General features: G+C 39.0%; 1 protein-coding gene across 1 annotated transcript in view; it reads right to left on the bottom strand.

Annotated features, from left to right (window-relative positions):
- MAGI2 (membrane associated guanylate kinase, WW and PDZ domain containing 2) overlaps positions 1 to 20,111 on the bottom strand; it is a 1,346,582-nt gene that overhangs the window by 480,510 nt on the left and 845,961 nt on the right. The window contains exons 5-6 of the mRNA XM_060107590.1: positions 17,362 to 17,572; positions 343 to 422 (exon numbers count right to left, since the gene is read on the bottom strand). Coding sequence (XP_059963573.1) covers positions 343 to 422; positions 17,362 to 17,572 — 291 coding nt within the window. The remainder of the gene's footprint in view (positions 1 to 342; positions 423 to 17,361; positions 17,573 to 20,111) is intronic.

Here is a 20,111-nt window from a genome sequence, read left to right as displayed (position 1 = left end):
ATACACCATATTTAATTCCAATGAAAAGATCAGAGTCCTCAGAGAGACATATTGCAAACAAAAACTCCCTAGTAGGTGGTGGGAAGTCAGGCCAGGAGTCAAACAGAACCCATAGAGAGTACAGAGCTGTGATGTCCAGCACAGTTCCCTCAGAGAGAAAAAGGAAAACCACATGGCACTGCTGAAATGCCGAGTTAATTCTTTCTCCTATCTGGGCATTAAATATTACAGCTTTAAAATTGTCTCAATCAGATTATGGCTTCTTTAGACAAGACCCTCTTTTAAGAAACACACATTCTCAAAGTGCAACGCTGAAACACCATAAAAACTTAAATAACCTACCATTTTCTTTGCATTCTTCTGGAGGTTTAGCCTTTTTCGCAAGTCGTGGATCCAGCCATGATGTTGTCTTTGTGTTATGGCTGAAAAGAAAAGAGATGACTCTGAACAGACACAAACTGAAAGGAATCAAGTTTATTCCTTAAGAAAAAAAAAAAGAGGGGGTTAGACCAACAAAATTGCAATCGATACACTTAATTTGCTTACTGGTTCTAAGTAGCCCTGAAGGAGGTGTAAGAGTAATCGTGCAAGGCAGCTGTAAAATTGGCACCCTCAGCTCCCTGTCCTCAAAGCAGCTATTTTTATTAAAATCAACTAGAATGTTGCCAAGTTAACCTCATTGAAAATGCAGAACTCATCCAGAGCAAAAGGAATTTATTACAAATACAGGATTCTCCAGTTGGAAGAGCACAGTTCGCAGGCTCTGATACTGTTTCCTGAGTTTTGCAAAAGAATTATTTTCATCTTAAACCTGCCCTTTCATAAATGGTTGTTTTGTTACTCTTTAACTACAGAGCTGGTAGAGGCAGTGCAAAAGTGATGCAAATTATAGCATGTTCTTGGGATTCCTACATTTTCTCAACAAGTAATTAATAGCAATTTCATTAACCCATATTTAGCTATCTTCCATCTAAATACTTTCAATCCAGCTAGGAAGATAGATAAAAATGTCTGTACTCTAGCATTTCTGGAATGGAATTCTGGGAATTAATAATTTTTAATGACAATTTCATTTTAAAAAATGTTTTCTGGGAAGTCTTTTGCCAGAAATTTAAAAAGCAAAGGAGAAAGATTATTAGAGCACTGTCTTGAAAAGAGGTCCTGGAATTACCTGCATTGGAATCACCTGGTGGACTTAATAACAATGCATATTCTGGTAGTTTGGTAGTTCTCATAGAAGTACCAAATCAGAATCTTTGAGGTGGAGCCGCAAAATCTCCATCTTTGGCTAGCACTCCAGGTGATTCTAATGCACACTGTAATGTGTTACTTGAGAACTACTCGAAACCATACATTGGAGCTAAACTCTTTACTGTAAATAGCTGTCTCAAGTTATCTCATCTATCAATGGACAACTTATCAAGGATGTGACATCTGTGAGGGCTTCAGAAATGAGCAGAGTCACAGGTGTAGAAAAGTGACGTTTATATAGGGAAGAGTCAGAATGCGACGTGAAAGGAAAAAGTGGGAGAAAAGGTTGGAAATATAAACTAAAGCCAGATAATAGAGATCTTTGAACACAGTTGTAAGGAAGTCAAAATTATAATATCAATTCACATGTATTTTCTCTTTCTTCAGTGAAATGTAACTATACTTTATCATATCAGAGCTACAAGTGTTAGCTAAATAATCTGATGAGCCAATCTGCACTTAAAGCAAAGTTCAGAAAATTCTCGCAGGAAGCATATTTCATAGCAAGCTTCCAGAGTTAAGTGCCTACTTAATGAAGGGAATTTCAAGGCAGAAAGGAGGAAGGATGGAGTTGAGGTGGGCAGTGGGCAAATGATTCCAGAGTGTTACAGCTCTCTTTAAATGGTGTTTTCTGGATGATAATACATCTGCCTAAGTGTAGAGCCATCTCCGACCTGAGAACTGAAACATTAATATCCTTGGGTCATGAAGTTTCTGCACTTGAAGAAGATTCCCTTTTATTTCTTACTTTCATGTAGGGTAAAGAGAAAATACTTCCCAATCACTTTCTTCAAACTTAGGAACTCCTCAATGATTGATCCCTCTGAGCAGGGCTCTAATAATCTGATGAGATGAAGTCTATGAATTTGGTGGAATTATAAATTGTCAGGAGAGCATGCTAGCTTTTATTTTCGTCCAATGTGACTTTTGTATACTGTGATAGTGTTTCATTATCGACTATCAGAAAGATGTAAAGTACTGCAGTATCTCATCCTGGTCCTCATTTACAGCCATGTCAATATCATCTAGTCTTTTTCTCTCAACTAAAGACTTGATGCCCATGGACAGAATGGGGGTTATGACTATCCTGTTGTGAGGATAGTTGCACTGGGTTCAGTGCTTGCTGCTCCCATTTGAAAAATAAAGTCACTGTAAAGATGCTCTTTATAGACATGCCTCAGTTCAAAGAGTGTGTGTGGTGTGTGTGTGTGTGTGTGTGTGTGTGTGTGTGTATGAGAGTGTGTTGATGTCTATGTTTTTATATACTGGCAACAAATTTGGGAGGTGACTAAGGAAAATAAACTTCCTTTCTTTTTACCCACATCTGCTTCTTCCAAATTCTTCCCCCCTTTTTGGAGGAAAGTCATTTCTAGGTCTCTAAGATATATTCAAAAAAGCACACACACTTATGGATAAGTATGAAGGGGCCATTACTAAGCCACCGCAGGGAGTCAAATTACCATTTCTATACCACGCCACCATGGGTCTCAAATACTGGCTAATTTAGTAGAGAAGCATGAATTTCCTAGCTTCCCTGAGTTTCTATAAAGCATTTCATTACAGGATGATTGTTTTTTAGGTTGAGCTAGCATTAACGGTATGTCACTTTAATAGATTTTGACAGCTTGAGTCTCTTATAGTTAACAGCATTTTTAGCTGATCCTCTGAAATGATCCTCAAGGAAAGTGGGTAGTAGTTACCTCCAGCAATTGTTGCAAACATCACATGAAGGTACCGCACAGCATTTTTCAACAGTGGTTCTCACAAGCCTTGTAATTTGTATGCTTCTTCAAGATGCCTTACAAAGGGGATATTTTTAATGCATTTAGGAGACAATGGCCCAAATGGCTTTTCCACTTCCCTTAAACTATATATTTTTAAACCTCAACAATTCCATTTGAAAATAGGATTCAACATTGGGCAGGAGACTGTGTAAAACGGGACAGGTGAAGGATTTTTCACAATCTGCGTACTATCCTTCCTCAAGTTTGAGGATGTGATTTCCTTTCACTTTCATTGCTAGGGTAGATTCAGATGCAGAATACCAGTTTTCTGCTTTTCTCCAAATCGTGGGGAGCACAAATGACAGGAAGGTAAGATGCTAATGTTGTATAATCTTGTATTTCAATACTAGTTTCTTTAACAGGGACACATACACATATAGAGGCTACGTTTGCAAAGAAACTTCTTCTACCTGAGGAATGGAACACACATTTTCGAGGAACTTTGAATCATAATAATATACTACTCTATGTATTTCTATGGATAACGTTAATGTGAGGATTATGAAAAGTGAGAGATCAAGTGGAGCCAGTGGCTATTCAAGTTGTAAAACTGTCCCATTTAAAAATCCAGATGAAAACCTTAAAACATGGTCTATCCAAAAGTCTTTTCTGATTTTAAACTAAGTCTATCTGGAGGACTGGAGCAAACCAGAAGTGAAATTTCATTCAACTTTGCAATTCTAGTTTAAATTCATATCAAAATGGCCTTGATGACGTGATAGGCTAACTTGCAATGATTAGAAATTTCTGGATATTTTGTAAGTTTGGCCTTTGCCAAATTGATGAAAGCAGCACATTAAATAATATCTTATTTTTTTTTTATTTTTTTTTATTTTTTATTTTTTTTAATTTTTTTTTTATTTTACAAATTTAATCAGTTATACATATACATATGTTCCCATATCCCCTCCCTTTTGCGTCTCCCTCCCACCCTCCCTATCCCACCCCTCCAGGCGGTCACAAAGAACCGAGCTGATCTCCCTGTGCTATGCGGCTGCTTCCCACTAGCTATCTACCTTACATTTGGTAGTGTATATATGTCCATGCCGCTCTTTCACTTTGTCACAGCTTACCCTTCCCCCTCCCCATATCCTCAAGTCCATGCTCTAGTAGGTCTGTGTCTTTATTCCTGTCTTACCCCTATGTTCTTGATGACATTTTTTTCTTAAATTCCATATATATGTGTCAGCATACAGTATTTGTCTTTCTCTTTCTGACTTACTTCACTCTGTATGACAGACTCTAGGTCCATCCACCTCATTACAAATAGCTCAATTTCGTTTCTTTTTATGGCTGAGTAATATTCCATTGTATATATGTGCCACATCTTCTTTATCCATTCATCCGATGATGGACACTTAGGTTGTTTCCATCTCCGGGCTATTGTAAATAGGGCTGCTATGAACATTTTGGTACATGTCTCTTTTTGAATTATGGTTTTCTCAGGATATATGCCCAGTAGTGGGATTGCTGGGTCATATGGTAGTTCTATTTGTAGTTTTTTAAGGAACCTCCATACTGTTCTCCATAGTGGCTGTACCAATTCACATTCCCACCAGCAGTGCAAGAGTGTTCCCTTTTTTCCACACCCTCTCCAGCATTTATTGTTTCTAGATTTTTTGATGATGGCCATTCTGACTGGTGTGAGATGATATCTCATTGTAGTTTTGATTTGCATTTCTCTAATGAGTAAAGATGTTGAGCATCCTTTCATGTGTTTGTTGGCTGTCTGTATATCTTCTGTGGAGAAATGTCTATTTAGGTCTTCTGCCCATTTTTGGATTGGGTTGCTTGTTTTTTTGCTATTGAGCTGCATGAGCTGCTTATAAATTTTGGAGATTAATCCTTTGTCAGTTGCTTCATTTGCAAATATTTTCTCCCATTCTGAGGGTTGTCTTTTGGTCTTGTTTATGGTTTCCTTTGCTGTGCAAAAGCTTTGAAGTTTCATTAGGTCCCATGTGTTTATTTTTGTCTTTATTTCCATTTCTCTAGGAGGTGGGTCAAAAAGGATCTTGCTGTGATTTATGTCATAGAGTGTTCTGCCTATGTTTTCCTCTAGGAGTTTGATAGTGTCTGGCCTTACATTTAGGTCTTTAATCCATTTTGAGCTAATTTTTGTGTATGGTGTTAGAGAGTGATCTAATCTCATACTTTTACATGTCCCTGTCCAGTTTTCCCAGCACCACTTATTGAAGAGACTGTCCTTTCTCCACTGTACATTCCTGCCTCCTTTATCAAAGATAAGGTGACCATATGTCCGTGGGTTTATCTCTGGGCTTTCTATCCTGTTCCATTGATCTATCTTTCTGTTTTTGTGCCAGTACCATACTGTCTTGATTACTGTAGCTTTGTAGTATAGTCTGAAGTCAGGGAGCCTGATTCCTCCAGCTCCGTTTTTCATTCTCAAGATTGCTTTGGCTATTCGGGGTCTTTTGTGTTTCCATACAAATTGTGAAATTTTTTGTTCTAGTTCTGTGAAAAATGCCATTGGTAGTTTGATAGGGATTGCATTGAATCTGTAGATTGCTTTGGGTAGTAGAGTCATTTTCACAATGTTGATTCTTCCAATCCAAGAACATGGTACATCTCTCCATCTATTTGTATCATCTTTAATTTCTTTCATCAGTGTCTTATAATTTTCTGCATACAGGTCTTTTGTCTCCTTAGGTAGGTTTATTCCTAGATATTTTATTCTTTTTGTTGCAATGGTAAATGGGAGTGTTTCCTTGATTTCACTTTCAGATTTTTCATCATTAGTATATAGGAATGCCAGAGATTTCTGTGCATTAATTTTGTATCCTGCAACTTTACCAAATTCGTTGATTAGCTCTAGTAGTTTTCTGGTAGCATTTTTAGGATTCTCTATGTATAGTATCATGTCATCTGCAAACAGTGACAGCTTTACTTCTTCTTTTCCCATTTGGATTCCTTTTATTTCCTTTTCTTCTCTGATTGCTGTGGCTAAAACTTCCAAAACTATGTTGAATAAGAGTGGTGAGAGTGGGCAACCTTGTCTTGTTCCTGATCTTAGTGGAAATGGTTTCAGTTTTTCACCATTGAGGACGATGCTGGCTGTGGGTTTGTCATATATGGCCTTTATTATGTTGAGGAAAGTTCCCTCTATGCCTACTTTCTGCAGGGTTTTTATCATAAATGGGTGTTGAATTTTGTCAAAAGCTTTCTCTGCATCTATTGAGATGATCATATGGTTTTTCTCCTTCAGTTTGTTAATATGGTGTATCACATTGATTGATTTGCGTATATTGAAGAATCCTTGCATTCCTGGAATAAACCCCACTTGATCATGGTGTATGATCCTTTTAATGTGCTGTTGGATTCTGTTTGCTAGTATTTTGTTGAGGATTTTTGCATCTATGTTCATCAGTGATATTGGCCTGTAGTTTTCTTTCTTTGTGACATCCTTGTCTGGTTTTGGTATCAAGGTGATGGTGGCCTCGTAGAATGAGTTTGGGAGTGTTCCTCCCTCTGCTATATTTTGGAAGAGTTTGAGAAGGATAGGTGTTAGCTCTTCTCTAAATGCTTGATAGAATTCGCCTGTGAAGCCATCTGGTCCTGGGCTTTTGTTTGTTGGAAGATTTTTAATCACAGTTTCAATTTCAGTGCTTGTGATTGGTCTGTTCATATTTTCTATTTCTTCCTGATTCAGTCTTGGCAGGTTGTGCATTTCTAAGAATTTGTCCATTTCTTCCAGGTTGTCCATTTTATTGGCATAGAGTTGCTTATAGTAATCTCTCATGATCTTTTGTATTTCTGCAGTGTCAGTTGTTACTTCTCCTTTTTCATTTCTAATTCTATTGATTTGAGTCTTCTCCCTTTTTTTCTTGATGAGTCTGGCTAATGGTTTATCAATTTTGTTTATCTTCTCAAAGAACCAGCTTTTAGTTTTATTGATCTTTGCTATCGTTTCCTTCATTTCTTTTTCATTTATTTCTGATCTGATTTTTATGATTTCTTTCCTTCTGCTAACTTTGGGATGTTTTTGTTCTTCTTTCTCTAATTGCTTTAGGTGCAAGGTTAGGTTGTTTATTCGAGATATTTCCTGTTTCTTAAGGTGGTATTGTATTGCCATAAACTTCCCTCTTAGAACTGCTTTTGCTGCATCCCATAGGTTTTGGGTCGTCGTGTCTCCATTGTCATTTGTTTCTAGGTATTTTTTAATTTCCTCTTTGATTTCTTCAGTGATCACTTCGTTATTAAGTAGTGTATTGTTTAGCCTCCATGTGTTTGTATGTTTTACAGCTCTTTTCCTGTAATTGATATCTAGTCTCATAGCATTGTGGTCGGAAAAGATACTTGATACAATTTCAATTTTCTTAAATTTACCAAGGCTTGATTTGTGACCCAAGATATGATCTATCCTGGAGAATGTTCCATGAGCACTTGAGAAAAATGTGTATTCTGTTGTTTTTGGATGGAATGTCCTATAAATATCAATTAAGTCCATCTCGTTTAATGTATCATTTAAAGCTTGTGTTTCCTTATTTATTTTCATTTTGGATGACCTGTCCATTGGTGAAAGTGGGGTGTTAAAGTCCCCTACTATGATTGTGTTACTGTCGATTTCTCCTTTTATGGCTGTTAATATTTCCCTTATGTATTGAGGTGCTCCTATGTTTGGTGCATAAATATTTACAATTGTTATATCTTCTTCTTGGATTGATCCCTTGATCATTATGTAGTGTCCTTCTTTGTCTCTTCTAGTAGTCTTTATTTTAAAGTCTATTTTGTCTGATATGAGAATTGCTACTCCAGCTTTCTTTTGGTTTCCATTTGCATGGAATATCTTTTTCCATCCCCTTACTTTCAGTCTGTATGTATCTCTAGGTCTGAAGTGGGTCTCTTGTAGACAGCATATATATGGGTCTTGTTTTTGTATCCATTCAGCCAGTCTGTGTCTTTTGGTGGGAGCATTTAGTCCATTTACATTTAAGGTAATTATTGATATGTATGTTCCTATTCCCATTTTCTTAATTGTTTTGGGTTCGTTATTGTAGTTCTTTTCCTTCTGTTATGTTTCTTGCCTAGAGAAGTTCCTTTAGCATTTGTTGTAAAGCTGGTTTGGTGGTGCTGAACTCTCTCAGCTTTTGCTTGTCTGTAAAGGTTTTAATTTCTCCATCAAATCTGAATGAGATCCTTGCTGGGTAGAGTAATCTTGGTTGCAGGTTTTTCTCCTTCATCACTTTAAGTATGTCCTGCCACTCCCTTCTGGCTTGTAGAGTTTCTGCTGAGAGATCAGCTGTTATCCTGATGGGGATTCCCTTGTGTGTTATTTGTTGTTTTTGCCTTGCTGCTTTTAATATGATTTCTTTGTGTTTAATTTTTGACAGTTTGATTAATATGTGTCTTGGTGTATTTCTCCTTGGATTTATTCTGTATGGGACTCTCTGTGCCTCCTGGACTTGATTAACTATTTCCTTTCCCATATTAGGGAAGTTTTCAACTATAATCTCTTCAAATATTTTCTCAGTCCCTTTCTTTTTCTCTTCTTCTTCTGGAACCCCTATAATTCGAATGTTGGTGCGTTTAATGTTGTCCCAGAGGTCTCTGAGACTGTCCTCTGTTCTTTTCATTCTTTTTTCTTTATTTTGCTGTGCAGCAGTTATTTCCACTATTTTATCTTCCACCTCACTTATCCGTTCTTCTGCCTCAGTTATTCTGCTATTGATCCCATCTAGAGTATTTTTTATTTCATTTATTGTGTTTTTAATCGATGCTTGATTCGTCTTTAGTTCTTCTAGGTCCTTGTTAACTGTTTCTTGCATTTTGTCTATTCTATTTCCAAGATTTTGGATCATCTTTACCATCATTATTCTGAATTCTTTTTCAGATAGACTGCCTATTACCTCTTCATTTGTTAGGTCTGGTGGGTTTTTATCTTGCTCCTTCTCCTGCTGTGTGTTTTTCTGTCTTCTCATTTTGCTTATGTTACTGTGTTTGGGGTCTCCTGTTTGCAGGCTGCAGGTTCGTAGTTCCCGTTGTTTTTGGTGTCTGTCCCCAGTGGCTAAGGTTGGTTTAGTGGGTTGTGTAGGCTTCTTGGTGGAGGGGACTACTGCCTGTGTTCTGGTGGATGAGGCTGGATCTTGTCTTTCTGGTGGGCAGGTCCACGTCTGGTGGTGTGTTTTGGGGTGTTTGCGGACTTTTTATGATTTGAGGCAGCCTCTCTGCTAATGGGTGGTGTTGTGTTCCTGTCTTGCTAGTTGTTTGGCATAGGGTGTCCAGCACTGTCGCTTGCTGGTCGTTGAGTGAAGCTGGGTGCTGGTGTTGAGATGGAGATCTCTGGAAGATTTTCACCGTTTGATATTATGTGGAGCTGGGAGGTCTCTTGTGGACCAGTGTCCTGAAGTTCGCTCTCCCACCTCAGAGGCACAGCACTGACTCCTGGCTCCTCAATTTGGGATGATTTGTTGTCTATTCATGTATTCCACAGATGCAGGGTACATGAAGTTGATTGTGGAGCTTTAATCCGCTGCTTCTGAGGCTGCTGGGAGAGGTTTCCCTTTCTCTTCTTTGTTCTCACAGCTCCTGGGTCTCAGCTTTGGATTTGGCCCCGCCTCTGCGTGTAGGTCGCCGGAGGGCGTCTGTTCTTCGCTCAGACAGGACAGGGTTAAAGGAGCAGCCTCTTCGGGGACTCTGGCTCACTCAGGCCGGGCGGGAGGGAGGGGCACGGAGTGCGGGGCGAGCCTGCAGCGGCAGAGGTCAGCGTGACGTTGCACCAGCCCGAGGCGCGCCGTGCGTTCTCCCACGGAAGCCGCCCCTGGATCCCGGGACCCCGGCAGTGGCAGGCTGCACAGTCTCCCGGAAGGGCGGTGTGGACAGTGACCTGCGCTCGCACACAGGCTTCTTGGAGGCGGCAGCAGCAGCCCCAGCGTCCCACGCCCGTCTCTGGGCTCCGCGCTTTCAGCCGCGACTCGCGCCCGTCTCTGGAGCTCCTTTACGCGGCGCTCTTAATCCCCTCTCCTCGCGCACCAGGAAACCAAGAGGGAAGAAAAAGTCTCCTGCCTCTTCGGCAGCTCCAGAGTTTTCCCGGACTCCCTCCCGGCTAGCTGTGGCACATTAGCCCCCTTCAGGCTGAGTTCTCGCCGCCAGTCCCAGTCCTCTCCCTGCGCTCTGACCGAAGCCCGAGCCTCAGCTCCAGCGCCGCCCGCCCTGGCGGGGGATCAGACAAGCCTCTCGGGCTGGTGAGTGCCGCTCGGCACCGCTCCTCTGTGCGGGAATCTCTCTGCTTTGCCCTACCCAGGTATGTGGGGAGTTTCTTGCCTTTTGGGAGGTCTGGGGTCTTCTGCCAGCGTTCAGTAGGTGTTCTGTAGGAGTTGTTGCACGTGTAGCTGTATTTCTGGTGTATCTGTCATATCTTATTTTTTGAGGAAACGTTCTTCTCATACAGAAAATGCTTCCCCTCAACAGGAAAAGCTGCTGACATTATGCCACACCATTGCAAAGTTATTCTTACTATCTTGTAACATTTCCTGATTGCCTACTTTGTCAGGGACTGTTCTAGAACTTTCACAGCTCACTTCATTTGATGCTAATGAGTCTCTGTGGCTCGTATTTTTAACTCCATTTTACAGATAGAGAAAGGAAGGTTGAGAGAAGATAGGTAATTTGTCCAAGGTTACACACCTAGTGCATGAAAGTGAAAGAGCTAGAATTAAACAGACATATCTGATTCCCAAGGCCAAAGTTTTTTTTTTATGATCTGAAACCAGAGGCATACTAAACCTAAAACTTTGCTTTTGATACGGAGGTGCTTTATTTGACTCCCTTGGGGGGTAATCAGAGATCTTTTTCCCACCTCCATAGCCAGTGGTTTACAAACTGAGACCTTTATCTCCTATGTGAGAATAGTAATCACTGATTAAATGACTGTGTTGAATGCCTTGTACTTAGTAGGTATTATATTAATTTGCACATGCATAGTGATGATATAATCACTGGAAACATTTTCTCCTTACAAACCTGAATATTCAAATCACTTTAAAATCAAATTTGAGTATTTTTCCAGAATAAAGTCTTAAAATGGTGATTTATATAATCTACATATGAATATTAGGTCTTAGACGTTATAAAGAATTAGGTTAATAAAAATTCTATCAAATGAGTAGAGTGTTTATTAGGAGCAAAACAAAATTGTCACATAGATCATGCCACAGTCTACCCTCCATTCTATTTTTTCATCTACTTTATATTTGTCCAGTTGGGGCTCAAACTCCATAATGGTTTCTTAGGTATATATAAGGCTCGATTCAAACCCAATTTTAAGACAAATCCTCTTTTCCTTTCTCTTTTCATTGTTTCCTTTTCCTCTCTCCTTCCTACCTTTGTCTTGACACCAAGATCAAAATGTTTTCACTACTGCACAAATACTGGATGACATTTCATCAACTGAAATCTGATTAGTAGAATAAGAAACTTTTATTATCAAATACACTCCTTTCCTTAGCTCCATTTTCTTTAAAAAACAGTAACAGACTTCAAACAATGACAAACACATTGAATTTTAAAGGTTCTCCGAAAAAGCCAATTCTGAATCTCAGTATTCTGAGATCTGATACACTGTATTTTCATCCTGGGAAATACTAACTCAGAAGAATAATAAGAGATTGAACTCAGTAATATCTGATGGTATGAAACATAATAAACTTTTGAACAAGGTAAACAAGGCCCAGGTAAATATTTTAGAGTCCTCTGAGCAATTCAAGATGTATGTGGATGTTAAAGTTCCAACAGGGGTCACGTAGGTTCAGAATCAATAATAACATAGAGATTATTGACTGTATTTTATGTACTTAAAAAAATTAACATTAGTTTTTAGAGGAATATAGACTGATTCCATTTTATATTATAGTCAATAAAATCCTCAGAATGATTACATTGTTTTCTGGAAGATTTTGTCTTCCCTCTAGATCATCATTTCAAAAGGAAGAACTATTAAATGCAATGATTGGATACATCTAATTGATGCTGAGCAGCAGAAGCTTTTTTGTTCAAGACTTGCATTGTGCTACTATCTTTTCTATTTATACATTGGTACTCCACAGAAAAAAATCACTGTCAACCTCTATAGTGGTTATCTGTTTCCTAAATAATATTCCTAAAATTTCATTAAGCATATGAATATATGAGTTTGCCATCATATTGTCTTTCATATGTTTAGAAAACATTTTTAAAAGCAGTTTTATCATAAATATTGTTTTGGATATTATGGGTACTTGTTGCATACTGTTTTGTCTAAAACACTTATTTTCTGTTTGGAGATTGCACTAGAATATTGTGCAGAAAAAAACATATAAAAATATTCAATATATCTACTGTTACTGTAATACAAATTACAGAGAGTAAGTCAAGACAAGATTTCATGACTCATCGGTATATGCTGAGCCTAGAATGAGAAAGCATTAGGCTTTACCCAAAAAACACCTTTTCTTTTCAATAAATTTCTCAAATATTTTGTCTTCTTTTAATAAATGAAAGTTCTAAATTTGTTGAAAATGGTAATTGGCGATTTACATAAAACTTAAGGTAATACAGCAACACAAGAAGCAACAGATTGTGTGTCTTATTTAGAATTTAAAAGCAAATTCAGCCTTTACAAAGATTGGGGAAACCATGTATAGCCATGACATTTTTCACAGATGTGATTTTCGGTTTCAAAAGCTTGCTTTAAAAAAATCTATTATTTAAGATGACATAGCATTCACTGCCATTCAGGAAGCTGGTAGTAAACAAATAGGTTCTTGTTGCCGTTTTGTTTTTTGCCAAAGCAGTAGCAGTCTCTTGTATGTCACTAACTAAACTGACTCCCAAACAAAGAACTAATTTAATGGGATTCCCAAAGCATGTCAATCCAGATTAATCGTGTGGCAGCTCTTCTGTACGGAACATTTAGCCTCTGCAAAATGAATTTCTGGCTGAGAAACTTATAAAACAAATACTATTTGTACTATAAAAGTTTTTTTTTTTCAGTAAATGCCTGTTTATATATTGGAGGTAGTATGGGATAATGGCAATGGCTTTGCAGGGTCACAAAGCTATAAGACCTTGGGAATGTTAATTTGTCCAAGGGTGCCTCAGAATCTCACCTATAAAATGGGGGTACCTCAAATGCTTTATAGGGTGGTTATGATATAATACATGTAAAGTACTCACCATGGCAAATTAGTTAAGAGCAAGGACCCTGGAGCCAGAGTATGTCCCATGAAAACATGAATCTTGTCAGTTTTGTTGACCACTATATTCCTAGGGTTCAATAAAATAGTTCCTAGCATACAGTATGTGCCCAATAAATATGTGCTGAAAAAATGAAATCAAACATCTTGGCTTTGTCAATTCCTGGTTATATGACCAAGGGCAAGTTACTTACCTCTGTAAGCCTCATCAGCTTCCTAAAGTGAGAATTAAATGAGCAAAGTGTAAATGCTTAACATACTAGCTATTACTGTTAAACAAGCTGAACACAGCCTGAAAAAAGTAGGCCTTCAATATGTGGTAACTATTATTATTAATTTGAATTTACAATTAATAGACTGTCTATTTTAAAAGATAATATTAATGAAAAAGATATTATGAGTTAAGGAAACTACTAGTTTTAAATAATGTTATGTATTTGGAAGTCTTTTTAAAATTGCTAAACATGTGACATTATAAATGCTTTACAGCATGTTTGGAAGAGTACATTTACCTGCATTTAAAATTCTGTTGTTTAAAAATACTTTCTCAGATATTCACCTTTCCCCATTAAATATCACTGTAAGTGATAAAAGGAATCTGCTTTTATTATTCAGCATAGGAAGTAGTTTTGAAGAGTGTGGGAAATACAGTTGGCCCACGTGTTCAGTATTGAGAACAATGACAAAAATTCCTCTCATATTCTAAATGCAGCATTTGTAAAGTACTGAGATATAAACTACTTTGCAATACTGAGTAAATCAGTGATTATTTTAAAACATTATTGCATGAAAGACAAAAAAATGAAATTATTTATTACCTTAACTCAAAACCCACCACACATATATATATATATATACACACACATACACACATACATACATATATACATGTATGTATGTATACATATACATATATGTGTGTGTATTTCAAAAATATATGTGTAAATCAACACTTCAGCATAGGTAGAGTTCCCCTCTTCTACTCAGAAATGAGTATATATATATATATATATATATATATATATATATATATATATATATATATAAATTTTTACACAGAACTGCAGGGTCCTTCTCCTTTATTTCACTTATTTTATACTTTATCATGATATTTGTTCCATTGGAAACAAGATTCAGTAAAGTATAATAAGGACGTGTTACCCACCAGGGGATACTTCCATTACTCTAAGCAACTCTCGCAATATTCGTACCAGAGTAGTTTTCACTGGTATCATCAGCTCTCCTTACCTCACAAATCTCTAATTTTCTGTCTCTTCTACCTTTTCTTCTGTCTGTTTTACCTTCCTCTTAACTTACTCTACTTTCCCTTTTTATTTTCTTTTTTTTACTATGATTTTGCTTCAGGACTGCAAACTTTTATGTTACAAATAATATTTGTTTTTTAAGTTTCTTGGCCAGAAATTCTGGGACCTATCATGACTTAGTCTCTAAGAAACTCCTAATGCCCCATCATGGTCCCTCTCCTGTCCCTGCACCCTTCTCTACCAGATTGTTTCCAAGGGACTTTTATAGTATACAGTTAATTTACATAAGAATTCATTATGAATTCAACAGCAAAGATACCCACAGATTAATGACAGTGGGTTGAAACGTTGATTTTGTCAAATGTAGTTAGGAAGGAAAGATGTACTCCCAAGCAGAGAGTGAAAGCAGTCAGGAGAAAATTAACTGAGAGAAAAGTACAGCAGAGTGAAATGCAGGTCAGTGAGAAAGGAAGAGGCAGCGCAGGTTGTGATGGTGTGAAAATGAGGGATCAGATGAGAAAGACACTGATCCCTCCCTGCTCTGTGACACCTGAGCTTATCACACTGAGTCTTGAGAGTCAAAGTAAGCTTGTTGAAGGAAGACAAGACAGATCTCAGATCTCAAGCTGGTCCTGGTGAAGGGTGGGCCAGGGGATGCCTCCGTTCTGTGAATGACTTCTTTAAGCAGGCATTTGCCACTGCCCCTTACATTAATCACCTTTCCAGCACACGCTCACTTCAGCCCTTACTCCAGGCTTCTTCTCTCTCCCTGACCTCTGGATGAGTCTCCCTCCACATTAGCGTTCTCACTGCGAATCAAACTGTCTCCTTTTTTTTGGTCTTAATTTTTCAGCTCAACATCTCTGCTCCTAATGCTACCAGTCTGCTCACTGGTCTTTGCAATGACAGTTCCTATACCTGGAGCGCTCTATCTACCCGTTACCAACTTTTCAAGTCTATGTTATTTTACCTTCCGTAGGATGCTTCCTTTTAATAAGTCTACGCTAAGCATATCCTTCTCTGAATAGTATCACAAAACTCAATTGTTTACTAATTAACTATTCCTCTTATTCTCTCTTCCCCAACTTGACAATGAATTTAAGAGCAGGGACAAAATCTAATGAATCTTTGGATTCTGACACTGGATGACTGACTAGAATATTAATAGAGTCATTTTGGTCGATTCTCCCAAGTCCTGACAGAGCCTCATCATTTACTATAAATCATGAACACAACTTCTGTCTTACGAGAAGTCCTTTTTCTCCACAATCCCAAAATCTGACACAGTTAAAAGGGGAAAGTTTATGTTATAATAATAAAAAAGGAGGTTTTTATAATTGCAATTGGAAACACTGTAAGGAAACAGTTTTTTCATCAACTTGCCATGCTGGTTTTCTTTTATTACTTCCAAATGTCTTACTCTGCCTGTATTATACAATAAAAATGTGTATGTCATCAGTCTCCCTGTTCTGAACACCAGTGCATGACTTCTGGTCTGCAGTGGTGCTATGCTATGCTTATCAATAACAAAATTATGTTTTTGATGTAAATACTTTTGAACATTTAAAAAATTCTATATGACTTTCTCTTTTCCAATTAATTGATAAAAGATGTCTCTGGGTCATTGATTATAGCAATAAGAAATATGCAAGAGATTCTTCTTATTTTTTTTTTAAAACTTATAAGATTTGTCAAAAGGTGAATCATGGCAATATATTTTCTGCATTTCTCATCCATGCTGGAGTCAAGCAGAGCATCAAGTAATTACCTAGTTATGTATTTCCTTGGCCACATGTTACAAAGTTTTCATGTGAGAATTAAATATTGGCATGTGGTAACATTTCAGTTTCACAATTGAGTTCTGCCTATGGAGATCTAAGTCACAAATCACTCCAGGTTGGGAAAGGGAATCTAGTTTTAATGTTTCTCAAATAATCAGAGTTTACATATTTTTATCTACTATCAGCACTGAAAACTTCAGATTCTATTAATTTTTCTCTTTGAGTCTTCTACAACTTTGAGGGAATAAGGGTTGTTGTTCATTTATAATATTTTTAGTTTTTATTCTTTCTAATGAACATTTTGATTGTCTCATGCACATTAACAATTTAATTTTGAGCTAAGATCAACTTAGGAGTTTTAAAAAGTTGTTCTACTCCTAGAAGATAAAGAAAAGGAAAGCTAGACAGTGTTGTTAATAAAATATATAAAAATTCAGTTTGGGAAAAAAAGTCCCTAAAGAAAGAAAAGATTAGTATTGAGTATTTATCACTAGTGAGTTCAGAATTAGCATTTCATTTTCCTTGCCAAGTCATAAAAATGGTAAGCAACAAATAGAATGGAATTTAATAAAAATAAGTATGATGAACTACACAAACACATGATTTTATTGACACCTGACCTCAGGGTCAAATGCTTAAAACATTCTCATTTGTGACTAGCAAGTATTTTGCTCTCAATAGTTGCATCCTATTAAACCACTGGACATGATGGTTGAGGTTTCCAGCAATTTGATTTAAAAGATGGGGATTATCTCATTTGAACTACATGGAGGTCTTGGAAGGGTAGAGTAAGCATTTCCTCATGACAAGTTCACTGTTTCTAATTCAGTAATAGCATCACATTGAGATTTGCCTTTTTAGTCATGACTGCAACAAATTTTACAGTGGTATTGTTTAATTCACTCTTTGATTTATAGCTGTAAACTAGGATCTTTAATTGCATTAAGGTGCTATCCCCTTATTCTCTCACAAAGAAGGAAGCTAATATCACAATGAATGAAATTCAATACTTTGACCACATCTCCATTTACAACATCATTTATGCACTACTATGATCTTTGTGGAAATGTTCAGAGAAATGTGTGAAACTCACTCAATAAAGTAGACTTCACCCTTCTCTGTATAGGCCATTTCCCAGTTGTCAGGCAATGGGTCTGATTCCTCATGCTCTTCAGGTTTAGTTGGTTTTGCATCATCCATCTGTTCCTTCAGCTCCTCGGGCTGACTATACACTGGTGCAGGATAAGGCTGGGAGGGTGTCTCCCCTGAGGCACCTGCACTCTTGTCTTCATGTTCACTGGATTCTATGAGAGAACAAGAGCATAAAGTTAGTCACTGGAGCCACTCTAACTTCTGAGTGAGTGTGGACTATGCTCACCAGGGAATGAGCTCTATGAAGGCTAATAGGAAAGGCACAATTGTAACCAGCTCTGAAAATTATCACTAGGCCTATTGGAGTTCCCCTTTCACTCATCATTCTCACCTATCCTTCAACTAATTATTGCTGATGACTAACTTGGACGACCATTTCATAATGCAGGTGTGGCAGACAGTGTAATGTTCCCTAAGGAAGCCCATGCCCTACGCCCTGGAACATGTGATTTTTACCTTACATGGCAAAAGATTTGCAGAACTGATTAAACTAAGGACCTTGCAGTTGGGGGATTATCTTCAATTATTCAGGTGGGCTTATTTTAATGACAAGGATCTTTACAAGTGTAAGAGGAAAGCAGAAGAGGAGTGTGAGAGGGAGATGTGACTACTGAAGAACGGCAAAAGAGATGCACTGTTGCTGACTTTGAAGACAGAAAGGGACCAATCACAAGCTAAGAAATGCGGGTGGCCGTTAGAAGCTGGCAAGACAAAAGAACAGATTCTCTTCTAGAGCCTCTAGAAAAGAACAGTTTTTCAGACATCTTGATGTTAGCCCAGTGAGACCCAGGTCAGACTTCTAACCTACAGAGCTGTATGATAAAAAATATGCATTGTTTTAAGCCACTAGCTGTGCGGTAATTTGTTACAGCAGCAATAGAAAACTAATACAACAGAGCAAAAACTAAAAGAGATACATACCTTAAGAGAAATGATAAAAGGTTTGGAGGACAGACCCAAGGGTCCCAACAGGCAAATGCTATGAGCTCCAGAATGAGGAAAAGGGCCACAAGGAGAAGATATAACAACTCAATAAAAATAGAATATAAGTTGCCTAAGATGAAGAAACACTTGAGTCTGAAGATTAAAATGGTTCACTGAGGCGGAAGAGGGAAGATGGCGAAAGAGTAAGATGTGGAGATCACCTTCCTCCCCACAGATACACCAGAAATACATCTACACATGGAACAACTCCTACAGAACACCTACTGAACGCTGAGAGAAGACCTCAGACCCCCCAAAAGGCAAGAAACTCCCCACATACCTGGGTAGGACAAAAGAAAAAAGAATAAACAGAGACAAAAGGATAGGGACGGGACCCGCACCAGTGGGAAGGAGCCGTGAAGGAGGAAAGGTTTCCACACACTAGAAGCCCCTTCGCGGGCGGAGACTGCGGGTGGCGGAGCGGGGAGCTTCTGAGCCGCGGAGGAGAGCGGAGCAACAGGGGTGTGGAGGGCAAAGCGGAGAGATTCCCGCACAGAGGATCGGTGCCCTCAGGCACTCACCAGCCCGAGAGGCTTGTCTGCTCTGCCGCCGGGGCTGGCGGGGCTGGGAGCTGAGGCTCGGGCTTCAGTCGGAGCGCAGGGAGCGGACTGGGGCTGGCGGCGTGAACACACCCTGAAGGGGTTAGTGCACCACAGCTAGCCGGGAGGGAGTCCGGGGAAAAGTCTGGAGCTGCCGAAGAGGCAAGGGACTTTTTCTTCCCTCTTTGTTTCCTGGTGCGTGAGAAGAGAGGATTCAGAGCGCTGCTTAAAGGAGCTCCAGAGACGGGCGTGAGCCCCGGCTAAAAGCGCGGGCCGCAGAGTTGGGCATGAGACGCTGGGGCTGCTGCTGCTGCCGCCAAGAGGTCTGTGTGCGAGTGCAGATCACTGTCCACCCCCGCCCCCTTCCGGGGAGCCTGTGCAGCCCGCCACTGCCAGGGTCCCAGGATCCAGGGACAACTTCCCCGGGAAAATGCACGGCGCGCCTCAGGCTGGTGCAACGTCACGCCGGCCTCTGCTGCTCAGGCTCGGCCCGCATTCCGTGCCCCTCCCTCCCCGGCCTGAGTGAGCCAGAGTCCCCGAAGCGGCTGCTCCTTTAACCCTGTCCTGTCTGAGAGAAGAACAGATGCCCTGCGGCGACCTACACGCAGAGGCGGGGCCAAATCCAAAGCTGAGACCCGGGAGCTGTGAGAATAAAGAAGAGAAAGGGAAATCTCTCCCAGCAGCCTCAGAAGCAGCGGATTAAAGCTCCACAATCAACTTGATGTACCCTGCTCTGTGGAATACGTGAATAGACAACAAATCATCCCAAATTGAGGTGGACTTTGAGAGCAAGATTTATTATTTTTCCCCTTTTCCTCTTTTTGTGAGTGCGTATGTGTATGCTTCTGTGTGAGATTTTGTCTGTATAGCTTTGCTTTCACCATTTGTCCTAAGGTTCTGTCCGTCCATTTTTTCTTTTTTTTTTCCACTTTTTCAAAAAATTTTTATCCTAATAATTATTTTTTATTTTAATAACTTCATTGTATTTTTCTTACTTTATTTTCTTTTATCCTCTTTCTTTCTTTCTTTCTTTCTACTTATTCTCACTTTTATTCTGAGCAGTGTGGATGAAAGGCTCTTGGTGCTGCAGCCAGGAGTCAATCAGTGCTGTGCCTCTGAGGTGGGAGAGCCAACTTCAGGACACTGGTCCACAAGAGACCTCCCAGCT

The sequence above is a fragment of the Mesoplodon densirostris genome, chromosome 9 (genome assembly GCF_025265405.1).
Source record: "Mesoplodon densirostris isolate mMesDen1 chromosome 9, mMesDen1 primary haplotype, whole genome shotgun sequence".
NCBI lineage: Eukaryota > Metazoa > Chordata > Mammalia > Artiodactyla > Ziphiidae > Mesoplodon > Mesoplodon densirostris.
Note: the sequence above shows the minus strand (reverse complement) of the source record. Positions and strands in the feature narration are given on the sequence as shown.